This window comes from Festucalex cinctus, chromosome 15 (assembly GCF_051991245.1).
Source record: "Festucalex cinctus isolate MCC-2025b chromosome 15, RoL_Fcin_1.0, whole genome shotgun sequence".
NCBI lineage: Eukaryota > Metazoa > Chordata > Actinopteri > Syngnathiformes > Syngnathidae > Festucalex > Festucalex cinctus.
Genome location: NC_135425.1, coordinates 24,611,761 through 24,632,769, shown reverse-complemented (window position 1 = coordinate 24,632,769; position 21,009 = coordinate 24,611,761). Strand labels below are relative to the sequence as shown.

General features: G+C 47.5%; 1 protein-coding gene across 17 annotated transcripts in view; it reads right to left on the bottom strand.

The window, feature by feature from the left end:
• The window catches only part of LOC144002721 (tenascin-like), a 46,161-nt gene that overhangs the window by 11,160 nt on the left and 13,992 nt on the right, over window positions 1-21,009 (bottom strand). For 9 of the 17 annotated variants that reach the window (XM_077498174.1, XM_077498176.1, XM_077498175.1 and 6 more), the window contains 22 exons: window positions 17,489-19,157; window positions 16,237-16,500; window positions 15,832-15,947; window positions 14,617-14,770; window positions 13,004-13,273; window positions 12,301-12,486; window positions 11,856-11,945; window positions 11,513-11,776; window positions 9,785-10,060; window positions 8,382-8,654; window positions 6,976-7,605; window positions 5,689-5,997; window positions 4,275-4,547; window positions 3,359-3,481; window positions 2,814-2,957; window positions 2,605-2,724; window positions 2,395-2,532; window positions 2,178-2,308; window positions 1,946-2,093; window positions 1,704-1,855; window positions 1,425-1,521; window positions 1,183-1,344 (listed from right to left, as the gene is read on the bottom strand). In XM_077498174.1, coding sequence (XP_077354300.1) covers window positions 1,183-1,344; window positions 1,425-1,521; window positions 1,704-1,855; window positions 1,946-2,093; window positions 2,178-2,308; window positions 2,395-2,532; window positions 2,605-2,724; window positions 2,814-2,957; window positions 3,359-3,481; window positions 4,275-4,547; window positions 5,689-5,997; window positions 6,976-7,605; window positions 8,382-8,654; window positions 9,785-10,060; window positions 11,513-11,776; window positions 11,856-11,945; window positions 12,301-12,486; window positions 13,004-13,273; window positions 14,617-14,770; window positions 15,832-15,947; window positions 16,237-16,500; window positions 17,489-19,118 — 5,950 coding nt within the window. In that variant the 5' untranslated portion in view covers window positions 19,119-19,157. The remainder of the gene's footprint in view (window positions 1-1,182; window positions 1,345-1,424; window positions 1,522-1,703; window positions 1,856-1,945; window positions 2,094-2,177; window positions 2,309-2,394; window positions 2,533-2,604; window positions 2,725-2,813; window positions 2,958-3,358; window positions 3,482-4,274; window positions 4,548-5,688; window positions 5,998-6,975; window positions 7,606-8,381; window positions 8,655-9,784; window positions 10,061-11,512; window positions 11,777-11,855; window positions 11,946-12,300; window positions 12,487-13,003; window positions 13,274-14,616; window positions 14,771-15,831; window positions 15,948-16,236; window positions 16,501-17,488; window positions 19,158-21,009) is intronic. The other 8 variants (XM_077498184.1, XM_077498185.1, XM_077498182.1 and 5 more) reach the window with 8 other exon arrangements.

Genomic DNA, 21,009 nt, shown 5'->3' with positions numbered 1-21,009 from the left:
AAACCACATTTTTAAAGTAGTCACAGCGTATTTTAAATTATCCATCTTTTTTTTCCCACAAGTTACAATCCTTAATACAAGATTAATTCAATTAAGTTTTCCCTTTAAAAGTGTAAACCATAGTTAAGTGTCAAGAAAGGTATCACCACGTGACATGACAATAAATGGTACATTATGGATCCAGATATGGTGCAAAAAAAGTGTCCAGCAAATGGCAACTGTCAAAAACTAGGAAAAAAACAACAACTTGTGATCAGTCGCTCTTAATCTGTTGGTTTCATTTGGTAGCTCTCATTTGTTTTGCTAGATTTTGTTCTTTAGCTTACTTTAGTTCAGTAGTTTTTGTTTGATAACTAGCTACCGCTCGTTTTTATTTACTCACGAGCTTTCTTTTGGTTAGCTTTCATTTGGTCGCTTTTGGTAACCAACGACACCATTCGCTATTTATATATATATTTTTTTTCTCACTTTAGCCTGTTAGCTTCCGTTCAGTCGCTTTTGCTCAGTCTTGGTTACTAAGTTTCATTTGGTAGCTTTTGTTAGCTAGCTTTGGTTAGCTCACTTTTGTCCAGGTTGTTTCAGATGAAGATGATAAAGGAAGATGGAGAACTATGTTTCTGTAGTTTGTTTTCATCCAGTAGCTTTCATTTCTCACTTTTGTTCACCATTTTCGTTTGATCTGCTTTCGTTAGCTGGCTTTCCTCCAGTAGATTCCATTTGGTAGATTCTAATTGCTTACATTAGTGTGTTTTGGTTTAGACTCTTGCTAGCTGTCGATAGCTTGCGTCAGTTGGCTAGCTTCAACTCTGTAGCACCAGTAGCTTCTGTTCAAAAAGCTTATTCTCGTTTTCAATCATGTTCATTTGATTAGCTTTCGTTCAGTAGTTTTGTTAACCCATTTCTGTCCAGAACTTTCTGCTAACTTTTGTTTGCCAGCTTTTGTTAGCTTGCTTGCACCCGATTGCTTGTGTTAGCTCGCTTCCATTCGGTAGCTTCTCTTTGGTTATTTCTGCTTGTTTACATTCACTAGCTTTCATTCGCTTAACCTTCGTTGACTAGCTTTAATTCACCAGCTGTTGCAAAGCAGCCATTTGTCGGATACCATTCATTGGCCAGCTTTTGTTCCAGATGTATAGCTTGTTACAGTAGCTCCTTATTAAAAAAAAAAAAAAAAAAGCCTACCTGCCGTCCCACTGTAGGCGCCGATGTAAAGCTTATAGCGCGTTCTGGGCTCTGCAATGGAGAACTTGTCGTATTGAGCATAGGCCGAATCTCCGCCATCCCTCAGGTCCACACGCAGCACGTACTGGCCAGCAGTCGTGATCTTGTGAAGATTGCTGAGACCTGCAAAAGTCAATCTGGTCGAGCGTCAGTGCGGGAAGGCGCAAAAAACACTCTGGAAGTCAAAGGTAGAAGAAACGTACCCAGCCAGAACTCATCGTTCATGTTACCAAAACCAGCAGTGTAGTTCTTCCAATTCCTGAAGAACTCGAGCCTTCCATTTTGCCGCCTCAAGAAGACCTGCAGAGGGCATCTCTCCTGAAATTTCACTTAAAAGCCAAATATCGCACACTTTTTGGGAGTAATTCATCTGTTTGCAAATGTAGGCAGTAAAGGTAGTAAAAGTCTTCAGAAAAAATAAAAACAGACAACTGAAATCTCCTTAAGCACAGTAATGTAATCAAATTCCAGCACATGCTCACCATCCATCCTCCGCCGTCCGTCTCCATGTCGCAGTAGACCTGGATGACCTGGCTTTCAACGCCGGCCACGTAGATGGTGTACACGCCAGACGTGTTCTCCCCGTTCAGGAAGATCTGAGCGCAGTCTTTGGGGTACTTGTGCAATTGGCCCACTGGAAAGAAGCACACAAAAAAAAGCAGTTGAAGCAGTTTTCCAACAGAATGCAGCTCTGACAGGACTTAATGACCATGACGGCGAAGACCTGGCTGGTCCTTGCCTGTACTGAAGACCGTGGTTACGTGGTGACTCTTCTCAGCTCTGGCGATTGCTTGCAGTTGGACTGTGTACTCTGTGGACCTGGCCAGCTGGGCCATGTTGTACGAGGAGGCAGTCGGACTCAGCATGACCTCCTGCGAAATCATTTACAACAAATTATGAAATCGCATTTTATCATTCGATCCCCCTGGATAGAAAAAGGTTGAGGTTTGTCATACCCGAGTTGAGCTATCTGCCGCGGAGAAGGTCAGGGAGTAACCGCTAATGGCGGCTTGCGGGGGTCTCCATGTCAGAGTGGCGCTATCCGTTTGAATATTGACGGCCATCAGATCTCGAGGGGGGTCCACCTCTGGGAATACAGTTTCAAATCTAGGTTATCAAAGTTGTAACAATAGCCAAAGATTCATCCGATTTATACTCGCGAGTCGGGCCTACTTGTGGTGAATTCTGTCAGGACAGAAGCGCTCATCTGTGCCTCCCTGGTGGCGAAGAGTTCCACGGAGTAGTGAGTTCCAGGAAGCAACGAGGCAATCTCCAACTCGGTTCCGGAAACACGCTCCACGATCGGGGCCACTGTGAGGCACATCAGGTGGTCCCGTCACAGAAAATCAAACAATTTCAAGTCAAGTAACAGAACAGACAAACCTGACTCGGAATTGTACGTTATTACGTATCCGTCCACCGAGGCTACGGACGGTTTCCACTGCAAGCGAGCGGAGCTGTCTGTGATGTTAACCGTGGTCAGACCCTGAGGTCGGTCCAAAGCTGTGAGGGGAATAGACATGAACGGTCTCGTTGAAAAGTCATCCAAGGTTGCTGAGGATTGAGACGGCTCTTCGGGCGTGTAGACTCACCAGTGGTTACGTCCCCGCCACTTGGGTCACTCTCCTCCAGACCCTTCACCGCACTGACCATCACCTGGTACATTTTACCGGGACTCATGTTGGGAAGCAGAGCTTGTAGCACGTCACCATCCACAGTTACGCTCATCTGGCTTCCTGTGGACATGAAAGCACTCCCTTAGAGCAAAGATCCGATTAAATCACACATATGAAAGTCTCAAGTCTTAACTTTTCGCTCTCAAGCAAGACCCAATTCCTTTTGTCATGTTTGAAGTCAAATCAAGTCACAGGTTATCTGAAGTCAATCCCTGTCTTAAGTCAAGTCCCAAGTTAATTTGCATTATTAATGTGAAGTGAGGCTAAATTCAAAACCTGATAGCAGTTTGAAAACTGCAGACTTCCCTTTAAGACCCAAATCTTATCTTATTTCTGCCAGGTGAAGTCATAAATCATCAAAACAATTCTAAAGTCTATGTCACAATGACACGAGTCCTCACGTCTGCCGTAGGGACACAGGACAAATTCTCGGGTCACCAAGATTACTATATAAGTCTTACCTCCCTCAAATGGCACGTAGGTGATGTGATAATTGTCTACTGCAGACTGAGGTGTGGACCAGTGGACCACGGCTGATGAGTCGGTCACATCAGAGAAACGAAGGCCCTTTGGAGTTGTCAAGCCTGGTGGAAGGAAACGGGGTTCAAAGGTTAGAGGTGGCTGAACAAAAATGTTCAAGGACTGGGGTGGTCTGGTATTGGCAAGCTTCCACCAGAGTAGCAAAGATGACGAATTGGTGACTTGATCCAGAAGTTAGTATTAAACAGAGGATTAAATTCTGAAAAGTTTAGTATAGAAGCAGTGGATCCATCTCTGAGAGATTACAAAATTAACATAAGGCCACTGGACTGTGTCCTGAGAAATTAGTATAGAACCAAGGGATCAGGTTGTGGGGGGGGGGGGGGGGGTTCCAGACGTCAGTACCGAACCAGTGGATTCAGTTCTGAGACATTAGTATAAACCCAGGTATTCCAGTTTTCAGAGTTCCCAAATGTGCGTACAGTATACAAGCAATGGATCCTTTTCTGAAAGGTTCTAGAGTAGAACCCATTCTGAGAGGTCCCAGAAGTTAGTACAAGGCCATTGAAATGGGTTCTAAGAGGTTAGTATAAAGAATGAGGGGGTCTAGTTCTGAAAGGTTCCAGAGGTTGATGTACAGCTATTGGATTCAGTTCTAATGGCTCCCAGAAGTTAGTAGAGAACAACCCGATCCAGTTTTGAGGATTTCAAGAGGTTAGTTTGAATAGCTTTCTCCAGTTCTGAGAGGTTCCAGAGATAACAGATCCAGTTCTGAGGCGCTTCAGCGGTTAGTGTAGAACCAGTGGATTCAGTTCTGAAAGTTTCAAGGGGTTAGTGTGGACCAGTGAGTACAGTTTTTAAGAGGTTCAAGAGTTTAATATGGAACTAGTGTAGTACCTGTCTGAGCAACCCCAATGATTGGTTGGGAGCGGTGGTCCAAAGAAAGGCCATAAAGTTCAATTTCGTACTCGGTGCCCGCCATGAGTCCAGTGATTAGCCTGGTTCGCTCATCGCCGTGGACAATGTGCTCCTGAGGATGGTATAATCTCTTGCTGTCCCGTAGTTTGATCGCAAATCTGTCAAACAGGTCTTCGTCCGCCGTCCACGATACGCGGAAACCGTCGGCTGTGATGTCAGACACAAAGAGGTGCTCCACCTCGGGTTCTGCCTCTGGACCAGAAAGGAAAGTTGCTTGGTTCATTCATCCACTCGCCATCAAGATTTCCGAGCGAGAGAGAGATTAGAAGGCTCCTTCCGTTTTAGAGTGGAAGCCTCCGGTCAGGATGCAAGCGCAAGTCAGTCCGAGCGAAACGTAAAGAATGAAAGAGACATCAAGGCTTTACAGAGTCTTTCGATCAAGTCAGTTTCAGACAGGAGCCGATTTGCTGGGAGGAACCGAGTTCAATGCCATGCGTCCTCCCGCCAACCACGCGTTTCCAGTGCATTCAAAGACAACAAAACAGATTAAAGGTTAGCTCGACGGACACGTCATGCTCAGTGTTTTCCTTCCTCTGATAGTTTTGACCCTCTTCACCTTCTGGGCTCGTTTGTCCACCTCGCATCACGATTTTCGCTGTGTTAATGCAATTGCAATGAAACTTTCAGAGGTCGTAGATGTTTGTCTTATTTTGTCATTTCCAACTTCACCTCTTTAAATATATCAATTCTCCACGTCAAAGTGTAACTTTAGGCTCTATTGAGGACGCTTTTGACCAATTGAAACAAAATCTATTTAAAGTCTTTGTCAGGAACTGAATTAAGGCAGAAATTTCATGTTTACAATGGAGCAGATGAATGACGTAATTTTGATTTTAAACAGTCAACAAGTAGAATCGAACAGGGCCCTGAGGGCTCGTAACGGCGTGTGTGGCCATTTACCATCAGTCATAGACGTTTAGAATCCAAGCACAAGCGTCCCTTTCAAACCATCGGAAGGAAAACACGCTGTCAAATATCAACGCAAACCAACGAGCTGGCTCACATTTTATTTGGGGAGGTAGGAAAAAAAAGGGACGGGAGTGACACAATGCCTGCTCCCGCAGCTGCACGCCAAGACCACGTCATCGACACTTGAAAGGAAATATGAAGAGGGAGAGGATTCTGTAAACTATTCATTCTCGTAAATCAGGTCAGGCGGCAATACTGTGCTGAAGCCTCAGAAGCAAAACATGGCAGAGCTGAGTTGCCTAGCAAGGATTCGCAACTGGAAAACAAATCATAGTCTGTGCACTCGTAAGTCAGGGTACCACTGTCGTTGCATTAGTTGCAGTACGGCAAGGGGACCCCTTCCCAGAGTCCCTGTGGTTAGTACCTGTGACGGCCACTGCGGTGAGGGGCCGAGAGAGGAGCCCCGCCTTTGACACGCCCGTCAGCCTGACCTCATAGCCTATACCGGTGATGAGCCCCCGGACATCCAGGTGACTCTGGTTTCCTGGAACCGTGAACTCCTGAGGCTCCAGAAGCCATCCCGAGTCGGTCACCACTACGTTAAAGTGGCTGAAAGCCCCGCCGGAGGGCGCCGATTCTTCCCGCGGCTGCCGCTGTTTCACTCCCCACGACACACGGAAGCCAAAGGGCGTGACGTTGGAAATGGTCAAGTTTTCCACTTTGGGCAAAGGTGCTGGAGGAAGGGGGGGGGGGATTCGGGGAAGTTTGTGATGATTTTTTAGTTAGGATGCATGCAAGGGTTGCAAAAGCAAATCAGCAAAGTGTCTACTAGCGTTCTTTCTCGAGTGATGTATACAGTAATCCCCCGCCATCAACAGTGAACTGCAAATATGCGGGGGATTACTGTATATCCGAAAAGTGACGTACGATCAGCTTTGTATCTAAGGCTTTGTTCACACTGCCACACAAAGCGATTTCTAGATCAGGTTTCTACAGAATTATATTCAGTCTGGATGTTCAGATTCCATTGGCGTGGAAGAAACAAACCAGCAGAAGCATTTCTACTTTAAGTCACAACTTTGTGGGTGTCTCAAGAGTACCCATTTAAACCGACGTCATTACCACAACAATCCATGCTAATACCTCGAGTGTGGACTCCTACGTGATCAGTGGCAAAAGACAGTGTGAACAGTCCAAGATCCGATATGCAAACCAAATCCGATTTGGAGGCGGTGTGAACAAGGCCAACATATTACTTGGCTATGATATCAATTCATAAAAACTTAGAGCTATTCGGCTTTGGGATGCAATTTCAGGATGAACCTAAAAGGCACGGTTACCATTACCGGTGAACTGTAACTCTTCCAGGCTCTCCGGTCTGAAGCAAACTGATGACAACACTCTAATAATCTAAATTTAGTGGGCAAAAGAATGGCTCCATCATATTTCTCTCCCGAGGATAAAGGGTTGCTTAACCTGACCTGTGCATAAGGGGGCTGTGAAAACAAGTTGCTCAAAACCCAATGAAATTTGTAAAGGTTCAAGTATATTTTAGGTTCATGCTGAAATATCACAAGAAAACCCAATGCCTTTTTGTGAAAGCTTGTTCTGGATCACTTGCCAATCTTTATCGGATCTAATTCAGGTAAGGACTGCCTCATTTCTGATTTTAGCTTCATGCAGTGAGTACATGAGTGAAGCTGGTGGGTACCTGTGACGGCATGGACTAGCGTGGCGGGAGTGCGGCGGCCGTGAGATAAGCCGTAAATTTCCACGTTATAGTTCGTGGCATCCATCAGGTTGGAGACGGTAATGTTTGTGACGTCGCCGGGCAGACTGAACTCCTGTGGCTCAGACAGTTGCTCATCATCACCGACTCGGACAACAAAGCCATCAAAGTGGCCGGATGCGACACTCCAGCTCACGCTGAGGTTATGCGGACCGGTCGACTGAGCGGTCACGGGCCCCAACGCTGGGGTGTCCTCTGAACACAAAGAAGAACATGCCGGTTGAGTGGCAGCCTGCCTGGAGTCGCCGGAGTCGGTTGGTGCGACTCGGAGGGCCCTACCTGTTGTAGCGACAGCGAATAGCGGCGGCGTGTTGCGGCCGCCGGCGCTGGCGTACAGCTTTATGTCGTAGCGTGTACGGGCTTTAAGGCCGGCCATGACCGTGGAGCGTGCGTGGCCTGGCAAGGCCTGACCCATCGCCTGCGAGGGCAAAGCAGACTCTCTGACTTCTACTACAAAGTTATCAAACGCCTTGGCGCCCGCCCGCCACGTCAGAGACACTCTGTCTGAGGTAACGTTAGCAACAACTAGCCGGGACAAATCTGGCTCTTCAGCTACAAAGGGGGGAGAAAGAGATATAGAGTATATGTTTGTGAAACTATATACAACGTCCAAATCGCTTTGGAGGCACAAACGAGATCACTGTGGTGTCGTCCCTGCAAAAGCCGTCAAAAAACTGCACTGATACAAATACTTTGTCACTGATTAGTGAGCTTAGCGGATTCTCTGGAGGGCCTTCCCACCCTTCGAATGTGAACCTATAACATCCGTCCATTTTCTATCCTGGTTTTCCTCACTAGGGTCACTCGTCATCTGGGTGGGAAATGGGGGACACCTCACAGTGGTTGCCAGCCAATTGCAGGGTACACATATAGACAACCAACCACCACCAGAACTGCGAGGCAGACCTGCCAAACACTCACCAAACATGCTGCCTGAATTCAAATAACCTGGTAAACGTTTGTTGACTATTTAAGAACATGGCTGTAGACAACACATTCTGAATTTTGCCCAATTGCGACATTATAATTTGGCTAATTATATGACTTAGTCCATCCATGTTTGAGCAGCTATGCTGGATCAACATCCGATTTTGTGTCGCGACCTGGACGACAGTAATACACAATCATCTGGAAGTCAAAAGGTTAGAAGAATGTCAGTTTTAGCACAGGTTAACATTCTGATGACTGGAACACTATAAATAGAAGTCATGAAGACAATTGACTCGACGCGTATGAAATCCTTCGCAGGGACGACAGCAGCATTTTTTTCCCCCAAATTTCACTGCCGATTTTTCATTTATTTATTTTTTTAAGTACGCTTGCAATACCTGTGGTCGCAACAGCACTGACAGCACTTGTTCGGGCTCCCTTGTACGTCCCGTAGAGGTAGGCTACATAGTCCGAGCCGGGCCGCAGCCCCGACACCTGCTGTGCCGTCACGTGGCGGGACAGGTTATACTCCCTTGGCTCCATCAGCCAATCGGAATCAATAATCTCCAGGACAAAACCGTCCAAGTGGCCCTCGGTGTGGTTCCAGACCACCGAGAAGCTCTCGGACGTGACGTTGGACACGAAAAGCTGGCCTAGCGACGGCTGATGCGCTGAAGGGAGAAACCATTGTTAGACATTTTGGGCTTGATTTAGTAAGATGCCAAACAGCGGGTGATAAATTGCCCGGTCAGTCACTCAACAGATTGTGAGTGCTGTTGGCAACAGGCCTAAAATCCATATTTAGCGATTTAGGTAGCTCGGATGGTTTCCACCAAAGAAAACTTGGGAGAGCACCGCAAGTGCAAAATGAAGTTTGAAGTGATGGTATTGGAAGTGTTAGTGGAAGAGCCAAACATTATATTGAGTTACACGAAAGAAATCTGTTGCGGATGGCAGCAACACAAGCAAGCCACAATTCTTTGATTTCTGGCCGTCCCGTGTAACACTGTTTAAACCTTGGGACACTTCGGTTAGTTTTGGGTCTGGATTCTTTGCCGCGTTGCGATTGGCGCATCTAACATTTCGCAGTGTGTAGCTTAGCAAAAGTAGAACGAATCAATCATGCTCTTGATTTGTTCAAATGGTCATAAAAAAAAAAAAAGATGCTTTCGGGAAACGTGACCAATTTGCTTTTGCAGTCTTTGCAGCCTATCGACGCAGGGGCGGGGCCGAGGTTCATGCGCTTGGATGGAAGGATGCGACGCGTTCCAGGGTTCAGCGAGTGACGGGCTTCTCTCTGTGGTGATTGGTCGTTATGGGAAAGCGTGATTCGATGAGGTTATTGCGACGGATGTGCAGCATGCGGCTCGGCAGAAGAAAGAGGACGAACACAAAAGAACAGCACGAGTGAACTAACATCAGTCAACGCTGTTGAAGCAGCTCAAGTGATCATTTAAACGTCACAAAAAGTGAGGGATCTTCACCTTTTGGGGTGAAATTTCTGAAAGGCTGACATCCTTATAGATCTTACTTTTTGTGAGACATGCACAACGTGTAGAAGTTCACCCCTGTTCAAATGTTCTACGAAATTCAGCATATCCGCACCAAAAAATGGTCAAGATCAACATCTTCCATGTCAATGAGGGAGCATGCTCAGTATCATAGCCATGCACTGATGTTCAATGGAAGCATCATGAATGCTTATGACATCATTGACCAATGTTCATTCACGCCGTTTGTTGCAAAGCGGTTATGGGAACACAAGGCAGCGAAGGCGAGGCACCAGGACGGACGCCGGTACCTGTGGTGGCTTCGGCGTACACGGGCTCCAGGAAGGTGCCCCGGTAGAGGGGGTACAGGCCCACCATGTAGCTGGTGTTGGCGTTCAGGCCCCAGAGGCCCAGACTGAGCGCACCGCCTGACACGCTCAGGTTCTGGCTCTGCGCCATATTGTCCAAGTTTGTTACTTCCACTACAAAGCTGTCAAAGTCGCCGCCCAAGGGGCCCCAGGAGGCCGTGAAGCCGTCCCACGTTACGTCAGAGAAGGTGAGGTTGGCCACGGGGGACCTCGCCGCCTCTGCTGGGTCAGACACAACCAGTGCTCAAGGTGGCTCAGAGCAGCAGCAAAAATAAGATCCTGGTATACAGTAAACAAATGCGAAGATCTGGAAACTGTGCAATCGACCTTTCACAGTGTGCTCGATGCTAAGTGAAAGTCTGGAACTATAGGAAGATATATGGTCAAAGGTTAATTTAAGGAGTGGGGAAAAACATTTGTAGCTTGTCTTGAATGTTTTAAGTTCCTCAAACTCTTAAGCAGCAAAAAAAAAGCACTGTAGGAAGAAAATGTTAGAGTAGCTCTTATGACTGAAACCAGAAACTGTGGTAGCAGTACCCTGTAGTAGCAAAACCAAAGCAGTGGTGGTCCCTGCATTTGGTACCCGGGTCTTCCTCGGGGACTTACGTTAACTGACTTGATCTTGATCCACCTCTTCGTACCACCACTTTCATGTCGGAATTACAGAAACCGTTGCCACCAGAGACCTGATCGCCCACCACTGGTCTTTTAAAAGATGTTTCCCTCAAGAGTTCCTCACAATATGACTTGGTAGAGCGTTGATGGCGGCACTGAGTTCACATAACCTCTCATAGATGGAGGAACATTTTGACACGGAGGACGGAGGGGATGTGGTGTTCAAATCTGCTGTATGGAATGTCTTTGTTGGGGCGAGCACATCTGGAGAAAATTTCACGACAACGTCTAGAAAATCCACAAAAGTTGAATGCAGGCAACTGGCCAGAAAGAAGGAGCTGGAGTCGCTCCTAGAGCCAATTAGCAATCAGGGCACTCTGCCCTGCACCGATTGGTCGGTTGAGTTGGAGATGTGGGCCACCAATCAGGGAGGACCAACACAAAAAAATCCAATTAACGGTCACGAAATATCGTCGGCCCTAAAAGCTGTTGGAGATGTTTCACTGTTAGTTCAAAAGGCGAGCACGTGGAGTCCCTCTAGTGGTCACATGAGGGTTGTCTTTCGCCTGCCTGGTCAGAAAACAGCTCCTTGGTAGCCAATGGAATGAGACAATCCTTGGCACGGATAGCAGGATATTGTTGTAAGTGATGGAAGATGGTTTCTTTCACACTTCTTTCAAACCAGACATTGTTGTCCTCAAAGGAAATGGTTCTTCTTTTTCAGAAGCGAAAAAACTGCTGACTCGAGACCCGAAGAGGTTGCCCTCCTATGCTGTGCCATTAGTTTGTTTAGGGGGGCTTAGTCTTGGCCATGTAAATGTAATAAACTCTTCACGACTCTACACTACATAAACACAGTCGAGTTTACTTTTAGTGATCAGCCAAGAAGAACCCAGTGACCTTGATTCAACTTTTGTGGATTATCATGCCAGACAAGGATAGGAATGTTGTTGTTTTTTTCGTCAATTCAAATGACTCCAAAAGTAGCTGTGAGGAAACCAAGGGTTAAGGTGCTGACCCAAAACACCTCCCCCCTCCCCCGATAGCTCCGCCCACCTGTGGATACAGCCAGAGTGACCGGCGAACTCATCCTGTGGCCTCGTTCCGCTGTCAAGGTGATGGTGTAACTCGTCGCCGGAGTCAGGTCCGGCAAGACGAACGTAGTCTCCGAGGCTGGGATCTCCACCTCCTCGACTTGTCCATCTCTGGAGACGTACACCAGCCGGTATCGTGACACCTTAGCACGTGGCTTCTCCCATCGGATGTTAATGGATGTCTCCGTGGACTGCGTTTGCTCCAGAACTCGGGGAGGGTCCAGGTCTGACAGGAAAGCATCAGTCACAAATCTGATTTGGATTTTTTTGTTTTTGTTTTCAGGATTATGAGGCGTCTCACTCACCCGTTGCCGCATTTATGGTTGCTGGGAGGCTTTCCCGCTCGTTCTTCACACTGGTCACCCCGATCCCATACTCGGTCCCTGGCTTCAGCCCTGGACAACCACCACATTGACTAGTCCAGAGGTGTCAAAGTCCAGTCCTTGAGGGCCTGAGTCCTGCATGTTTTTGAGGTTTTTCACGTTCAACAACTGATTGATATTTATATAATTATCCTGTTCATGGAATCAGGTGTGTAGGAGAAGAGAAACCTCTAAAATGTGCAGGACTCAGGCCCTCGAGGAGCCAGATCTTGACACATGTGGACTAGTCCAGAGGTGTCAAACTTCAAGACCACGGGCTAGATCGGGCCTCGCATAACGCAACCCCACTAAGAGCAGCCATAACTACAGTGTGGCCCACGATGAAAGTGGTTTTCATCCAAGACCAAGACCTTCAACTACCACTTACCTGTGATTGTGGCCGTGGTGCTTTGTCCTGATCCTCGCGGGAACACTTCCTCGCCGTGGGCCGCACCAGATAGCGGGCTGTATTTCACACGATAGCGGTCCACGTCGGCCAGACTGTTGCGCCACATCAGGGTGATGCTGTCTTCAGTCTGCAGCACGGCCAGGAGCTCCCTGGGCGTGTCCAGTGCTTCGCACAATAAGAACGTTTGCTACTTTGAGTTGGGAGTACTCCGAGGAAGTCATTTACGTGCGGTCATACTGCAAGTTCAAAGCAAGTCCCAAGTTCCTTTGGCGCAAAATGAACCAAGTTAAGTCCAGTCCCAACTACATTTCAACCAAGTCTAGGTAAACTTGGGTTAAGCAAGTGATAAGTCAAGTTATTCAACATTACTTAGTCACAACATATTTGCTTATAAGTCACTTTGCATTCAGTATTTGTCAGAGGTGTAAGTCACATACAGTATGTGCAATTCATGAATACCAAGTCAAAGTCAAATTAAGCCTGTCAAGTTTTCAGACAACCAGTCCCAAGTCCTAAAAGTCTGGCTTGAGTCAAGTCACATGACTTGAGTCAAGTCAAGTCAAGTCATCTTTATTTATCCCAACTCTGTGACACAAAACCGATAATGTGCTCGTTTGAAAGCGCTATATAAATAAAGATGACTTGACTTGACTTGACTCGACTCATTCTGTATCATACCCACCTGTGGTAAAGGTGGTGGCGGCCGGCTCGCTGCTGACGTCCTGGCTGCGAGCCACGAGTGACACCGTGTACTCCGTGTCGGGCTTCAGGCCCTCCAGGCTGTGCTGCCTGTCCGGCGGGAAGATCTCCACTTTGGCGCCCTCGGAGGACGCTCGGCTGGGCTTGTAAAACAGAGTCACCCGGTCCGTCCGTGCCACCGGCTCCGACCAGCTGATCAGTGCCGAGGAGTCGCTCACGTCCAACACTTGGAGCTGCTGGGGGGCATCGATATCTGCAGGGGGGGGGGTTGGGGGAATCATGCCATCGGTGACCGTTTGTTACTTCGCACGCACGGTTCGAATTGACGCTTTTTAGTTGTTAGTTTGCTGCAGCTTGTGTGATTTTGTGGAGTATCAAAATAACAAGAAGGGTTGAGAAACTAAGGTCGAGACTTTTATGAGTTGAGGCCAAGTTAAAACCAGGATTTGGAAGGCTGGAGACCGAGTCAAGATCAAGACTTTGAAGGGGTGTTTAGACAAAGTCAAAACCAAGACTTTCAGGAGCCAAGAACAACACTTGCTTGAAAGTTTACCTAAAACTCAACTCAGCTGAACTTTATTTATAGAGCACTTTAAAAACTAACGAAATCCATGTTCGAAATGACCCAGTTAATGGTCCCAGCCGTAAAACAAAAGTCTGACGACAGACTTCAGCTCAAGCATGATGTTTCGGTGATTTCAGAACAGTCCAGGGAGCTCAAATGTCAGCGAACCTAAACGCTATTTCCGAGATCTATGTCTACATGTTGTGCGCAGATGACATCAACAGAAGACCTCGGCAGCGGAATTGTCCGTCACGCAGGGTGACGTTTGCATATTTTTCAAAGAGGACGGTGGAGCACGCCAAGCCAACAAAATGTAACGTACGCATAGTGGAAGCGGACAGCCAGCAGGCTACCGTGGAAACGTTACGGGAGGGGTCGTCACAGCCCACTTCCATTTCACTTTGGTCACCATCACTGGTGGGAAGTATTGCACGAGTGGGGAAGATTTTTCAGGGGCTTGAGTATTTATTTTTCTGAAAAACTTGTGACTTACGCTCCTTACATTTGAAAGCATACCTGTGCTTTCTGCACCTCACTTTGTCATAAAAGCTTTGTTATGTTTTTCGACTGCCAAGGATGATGATATGACATAAAAAAAAAAAAAAAAGACATACAACATAGTTGTATTTTTTTTGCATCTTTCTAGTTTCTTTCGCTGATTGAGCTTTCTTTTTCCTTTTTTTTGTGATCATTTGCAGCATTAGAAAAGCTATGAGACCACAATGTTTTATAGCAGAATTGCAGCCAACGCTGGCTAGCTCCTGGTTTAAAAAAAAACAAAAAAACAACAACAACCCAGCCTTTCTTTGTCTCAGTTATGAGCACTATGCAAGTTCATGAGAGGTAAATTTTGCGTGTATAGAAGTTGTCAAGTTATAAAAACTGGGATTGCATAATCGACAGTAAAAAAAACTATTACTGTCATAATGTTTAAATGTCAGACTGCTTTTTAAAGAACAGGAGTTGAGTTTTTTTTTTTTTTTTTAAACAAATAAAACGTAAGCTTTTTTTTTTTTTTTTTCCAAACTCACTGGTTGTGACTCGTTGGATCGCTGGTGGTCCCCTCGTGTTGTTCTTGATAACGCTGATGGACACCTCGTACTCCTGACCCGGACCCAGGCCCGACTGGAGGAATCGGTTTTGCGACGAGGGAACTGTGCTCGCCACTTTTCCGTTTTCTTCTTTCTTCAAAATAAAAAAACAAGTACGCACACAAAAAAAGAGTGAACAGAGAATTAGAGGGGGGAAAAAAAAACCTCTGAACAAGATTAAAATCCACTGCGACAAATAACTAGGTCAGGGGTGAGTCTTGGTCTTGAGCCCTCCAAGTAGGTTTTGGTGGTGACTTTGCTTGCAACTTTAAATTTTTGGTCTACTTCCAACTTCTTAAAATGTTAGTATTGTCTTGGTCTCAAACCCACAACGTCTTGACTTGGTTTCAAGTCCTCAAAATCTCCATCTCAAACTCTTAAAGTCTTGGTCTTGATTTGTACTTGTCTCTTTCAAGTCTGAGTCTTGACTTGATCTGATTTGAGCCCTCAAAGTCGAAGTCCATCCATCCAGTTTCATAACCGCTTACTCCTCACAAGGGTCGCGGGGGGTGCTGGAGCCTATCCCAGCCGGCTTCGGGCAGTAGGCGGGGCACACCCTGAACCGGTTGCCAGCCAATTGCAGACCTTTCAAAGTCCTTGTCTTGATTTCATCTCTGCGCTTGGTCTCGACTACAGCACTCCGCTGACATAACAGCCATCACAGTACAAAATGAGCGTTCCAAAAAAAATTGGATGTTTGGATTCATTAACATATTCAAGGCTCTAATGACATGATATCATATATTCCAACTTGGATTTGTTTTTATATCTTACATACATCGTAGTTATTTTAGTTCATAGCACATGATTGCTTTTATTGTCCATAGAGGGCATCCAAAATAAATAAATAACTAAAAACTATATACGTATCGATAGGTCTGATCCCACTGAACATTTTGAGTGGTCGGCAGTAAAAAAGAAAATATGCATAAATGATTGAGTTATCAAAATTCTTGGGGGCGCCAACTTTTGGCTCAAATTGAACGAAACACTTTTTTTTTTTTTCACGTCCATCATTTTCCATACGTCAAAATAGAAACACTGGCGACTAAATGAAATCCACGTTGTGCTGAGCCAAGAGTTCCAGATTAAAAAAAAAAAAATGGCCTCAACGCTCATAAAAAAATCCCAGGAAGACTTTCAAACGGGACCCACCATGTTACGGAAGTCGATCTCCCAGCCGTCGAAGGGAATGTTCAGCTGCTCCCACACAACCTCCACGGAGGTTTCCCTCACAGACTTGAATCTCAAACCTTCTGGCTGCGGAAGAGCTGCGGGGGATCCAAACCAAAACCGTCAGAAAACGAGAGAATGCGATTAAAAAAAAATGTGGGAACTTTATTGTCACAATATGGGTAATTTGAGAATGTTATAAATAGTTCCACATGGAGTATTCCATGAAAGTTGGAATGGATTGAATAATTAGAATAGATTGTTGTCAATGATGATGAATCGATGTGAAACTGTGTAGATACAATAAAAATATGACTTTTTTTTTTTTCCCCCACATTAGCATTCACATTTTATGAAAGTAGTTTTGAAGTGGGCGCCTTTTGGTACCTGTGGCCACCCTGGCGCTAACCGGCACACTCCTCTTGTTGCTCAGAACGGCGTATACGTTGATGTGGTACTCTAAACCCGGCTCCAGTTCTTTAACCGTGGCGGAGGTTTGGTCTCCGGGCACGCTGAAGTCCATAAGCAGCCCGCCGGGCTGGGTGGGCGCGTACGTGACGAGGTACTCGGTCACCAGCATGTCGTTGATCCAGGATAAGTCCACCGTCTCCGTGGTGACCTCACCCACAGTGAGATCCTTTGGAGGAGACACTGGAAAAAATAAAAGTCAAAAAAGTTGGACGTTTCTCATGGTCCAGTACGCACAAGCTAATGCGAGCTCCAGAGAAACATCTGGAAGTAGTGAGAGAGACGCCAAAGATAGAAAAAAAAAAAAAAAGTGCTCACATGAATATATTTTTGGGGGGGATGACTTTAAAAAGGCTTCCAACCGTATATTAGGTAAAACCATTTAGAGCTGTGGTTCTGAAACTGGGTTCCAGGATCTGTAAGTTGGGGGGGTTGAGCCTAAATAATTTGCAATAAATGATGTGGTGTCATTTAAAAACGTGCCAATCAACATATGGGAACTGACGTGCCAATAAAAGTAACATACTAAACAAATTATTCCTCCCGAACACAGCTCTGGGTAAATTAAAAGCCCTGATTTGGTTGTGGTGTGCGGCTTTTTCTAAAAAAAATAAATAAATAAAAAATATACAACTTTATTTTATGATTCCAAGATTTTTCCACACACACAAAAAGTGCCACCGTCTTTTTTAGACAATCTTAAATTACTCATGGAATTTCACTAAACCCGCGTTGAGAGGAGCCAGCTGAGGTGGCTCGGGCATCTGGTTCACATGCCTCCTGGACGTCTCCCTGGGGAGGTGTTCCGGGCATGTCCCAGCGGCGGGACGACCCAAGACACGCTGTAGAGACGATGTCTCTCGGCTGGCCTGGGATCTCGCCGGCCGAGCTGGTTGAAGTGGCTGGGGAGAGGGAAGTCTGGGTTTCCCTGCTGAAGCTGCTGCCCCCGCGACCCGACCTCGGATAAGCGGTAGAAGATGGATGGATGGATTTCACTAAACATGGTGTTTAACTCATTCAGTGCCATTGACGGTTATAGACGTAAAAAATCCTGGCGTTAGGATTACGATGAGGTCTTTGGAAAAATGTATGTGACGAAAGGGATCCTTGAACCCCGAGAAACCCTGATTTAGAGTCTTCACTGGCAGAAAACCTCTCAAGGTTATCTTACCTTCAGAGCAGTCATCTTTGATGTATCCCTCGTCGCAGACGCACTGACCCTCGACACAGAGTCCTCGGTTGTGGCATCCGTTGAGGCAGCTCCGCTCTGCGCAGCTCTCCCCTTCGTACCCGCTCTCACACTCGCACCTTCCCTTGACGCAGCGCCCCCTGCTGTTGCATTTGTCCGGGCAGGTGAGCCGAGAGCAGTCGTGGCCCGAGTATCCCTCCTGACAGACGCACGCGCCGTCGTGGCAGTGGCCCCGCGCCAGGCAGTCGTTGGGGCACGCCTTCCGACCGCAGTCTTCCCCGGCGAAGCCCTCGTCGCACACGCACTGTCCGTCGAGGCAGCGCCCGCGATTTCGACAGTCGTTGGGGCAACTAAGCAGGGCGCAGTCGTCCCCGGCGTAGCCGGCGTGGCACCTGCAGCGGCCCTCCACGCAGTCCCCGCGACCGTAGCAGTTCGACGGGCAGGTTCTGATGCTGCAATCCTCGCCGGCAAAGCCTTCCTGGCAAACGCATTGCCCGTTGACGCAGCGCCCCCTCTGGAGGCAATCGTTCGGACAGGAAACCTCGCCGCAGTCGTCTCCTCGGAAGCCGACGTCGCACGCGCACCGCCCGTTGACGCACTGGCCTCGGCCGTTGCAGTCGTTGGGACACGCCAGCTGGCTGCAGTCGTCGCCTTGATAGCCGTCGTCGCAGATGCACATCCCGTTGAAGCAGGCGCCTCTGCCGTTGCAGTCTTTGAGGCAGGTGAGGCGGGAGCAGTCGTCGCCGCCGTAACCCGCCGTGCACGCGCAGCGGCCGCCGACGCAGATGCCGTTACCGTGGCAGTCGGCGGGGCAGGTGAGCTGCCCGCAGTCCTCCCCGGAAAATCCTGGCTCGCAGTGGCAGGTTCCGTTCACGCACAGCCCGTGACCGAAGCAGTCCTTAAGGCAGACCAGTTCGGAGCAGTCTGAACCGGTCCAGGGGTCCTTGCAGACACACTTGCCGTCCTGACAATGGCCGCGGTCTTTGCAGTTTTCGGGGCAGATCATGCGAGAGCAGTCATCCCCGAAGAAACCCTCCGGACACTCAAGCTCAGTGCAGTTGCTTCCCTTCCAGCCAGGATCGCACGTGCATCCGCACGTCTCCGCGCTGTAGTTTCCGTGCCCGCCACACAGAGGCCTGGTCCTCACGTTCCTTGCCGCCTGTGCGCCACAACAGACGCCCTCGCCGCCCCCGCAACGACTCCTCAACGCCGACACTTCACCCTCCAGCATCTCGATGCGGTTCATCAGATCTCTGATGCGCGGCAGGTCGGCGGCGCAGCCGCACGCCCCGCGAGGGATGTTGATGCGGTGGGTGAAGATGATCTGGCTCTCCCCGTCCGCGGAAAGCTGTCGGCCAGGGGTGACGGCCGCTCCCGCAGACGTTGTGCTCTCCGCCGCGTCCAGGTCGACGGAGCACAGGTGGCCGGCGGGGACGTTGATGTTGTAGACGTGGTTAAAGACCACGGGCTGGTGCTCCGCGCCAGGCGAGGTGACGTTGTGCTCCTGAGGCACCTGGCGGCGATGGCGGAGCACTTTTTTCACGAGGCCGGCGGCCGAGAAACCGAGCAAGGTGCTCACGAGGAGGCAGATCACGAGAACTTTTGTGGCCATGACGCTTCTTCACCTTGAGCCTGGGCCACGTCGATCGATCTAGAATGGAGAAAAAAATGAATTTGAAGATAGATGATTGCCCACAAGATGGCAGAAAGAACTATTAACTCATTCACTCCCAGCAATTCTCACTGAAGCAACCCCCTTCGCTCCCGGATGTTTTACTGGATTTTTGACTGATTTTGCAAGGCCCACAGAATATTGTGTTCTATGGCTATAAAAACATGGAATCTGCCAAACGAAAGATTAGAGTCTCTTCTTTTATCAGGAAAAAAAAAGTATATTTCTATCTGTTTCTGTTTTTTAGCAATTAGCATTAGAATATAGCTAAGTTTCATCATTATTTAGAAATCTGCTTAGAATTGTGGGGAAAATGCTTGTTGTCATCATGGCCCTTGTTGATCTATTATACTTTGCTGCCACCTGCTGGCCGTTGTTGTAATTACTACCATTTTTTTTCACCCATTCTGTAGTTGAAAGGCTGCATCAAAGCCTTCTGTATGCTCTAGCATAAAACAACATAAAAAACGTATAAATACGTCTTTGGGACACTTAATACATTTAAAATGGAACGCATTTATACGTTTTTGGGATCAAATGAGTTAACTATCTATCGCATAGGTGTCAAACCCCCGGTCTTTGAGGGTCGAAGTCCTGCAGGTTTTGGAGGATTTCCTCTTCCAACTCAAACTGATTCCAATCAACAGGATCGTTATCGGGCTTATACAGAGCCTGCTGATGAGCTGTTCATATATCAGCTGTGCTGGAGAAGGGAAACATCCAAAACCTGCAGGACTCCGGCCCTCGAGGATCGGAGTTTGACATCTACGATCTATCGGCATCGTATATGCCATAGTTCAATAAAAAAATAGGTCACATATGTTGCCTTGTCCCTAGTAGCCGCATGAAACACGACTCATTTCCTAGAAAGAGCGAAACAAGCTGAGCTCCGGATTTTATTGTCTTGGCCTTTCACCCGATCGCTGGCTCGGCTTCTCTCTCACTGTAGCATCTGTGACTTTGAATGTGAGCGGCTTCAAAAGGCGGGGCCTGATCTGGTGAGTGACCTGTGCGTCAGCAAATAACATTGTAACTTGTTTGGTAAAATTTACAAAAGATGCGTGTGGAAAGTCGGTATAGGATTGGGGTCAAAGTGCAATCAGGTGCTGGCTGTGCTAAAAATCTGGACTGGAGTTTGGTGTAAACTAAAATTACACGAGGCTAACAATGCATGAAAAGCAGACGTGGGGCGCTTCAACGTCAGTAAGCTAGAATCCAGAGACTGCCGTCGCTTCCCACACTCTGGCAGACGGACGAGAACTTTCCAGCCTGGAAACGAGAAGCCGGGAATGTTGGAGCCGCTCGCGCTGGAGCCGAGATGCGAGCGGCGCGACTTGCCCGAGTCCGCCGTCCGGATTGCGTCTCCCGCTTGGAGAAAGTGACAACAAAAAAAGTGCCATCGGGCTTATGATTTCCAAATGAACAAATTGCATCTGGAAATCATCTGGATGTCGTTTTGGGAGGCAAAGCAACACCTCATTAACAGATTTCTCCATTTCCTGCTAAATGTCGTCAAACGGTAATAAATTGTGTTCGTACGCACGTTCTGGACTGTTTCATTGGCTGAAAAGCACTCGGCGGAACATCGTTTTCCAAAACGCACAAAAACATGCACGCAGGTATGAGAATGCACCTTGTTGGTGATTGGTCGGCCTTGGCAGGGGTCTGTTTTGCCCTCTACATGGTTGCATCATACGGAAAAATATGCCTCCATATATGTTCCACTGACAGAAAACTTTGCAATCTTATGAGAATAAAATCAGTAAAAGTAAACTCAAGGCTTACCATGAAAGGTGTACATAATATTAGATCATATTAAAGTGGAAGTTAA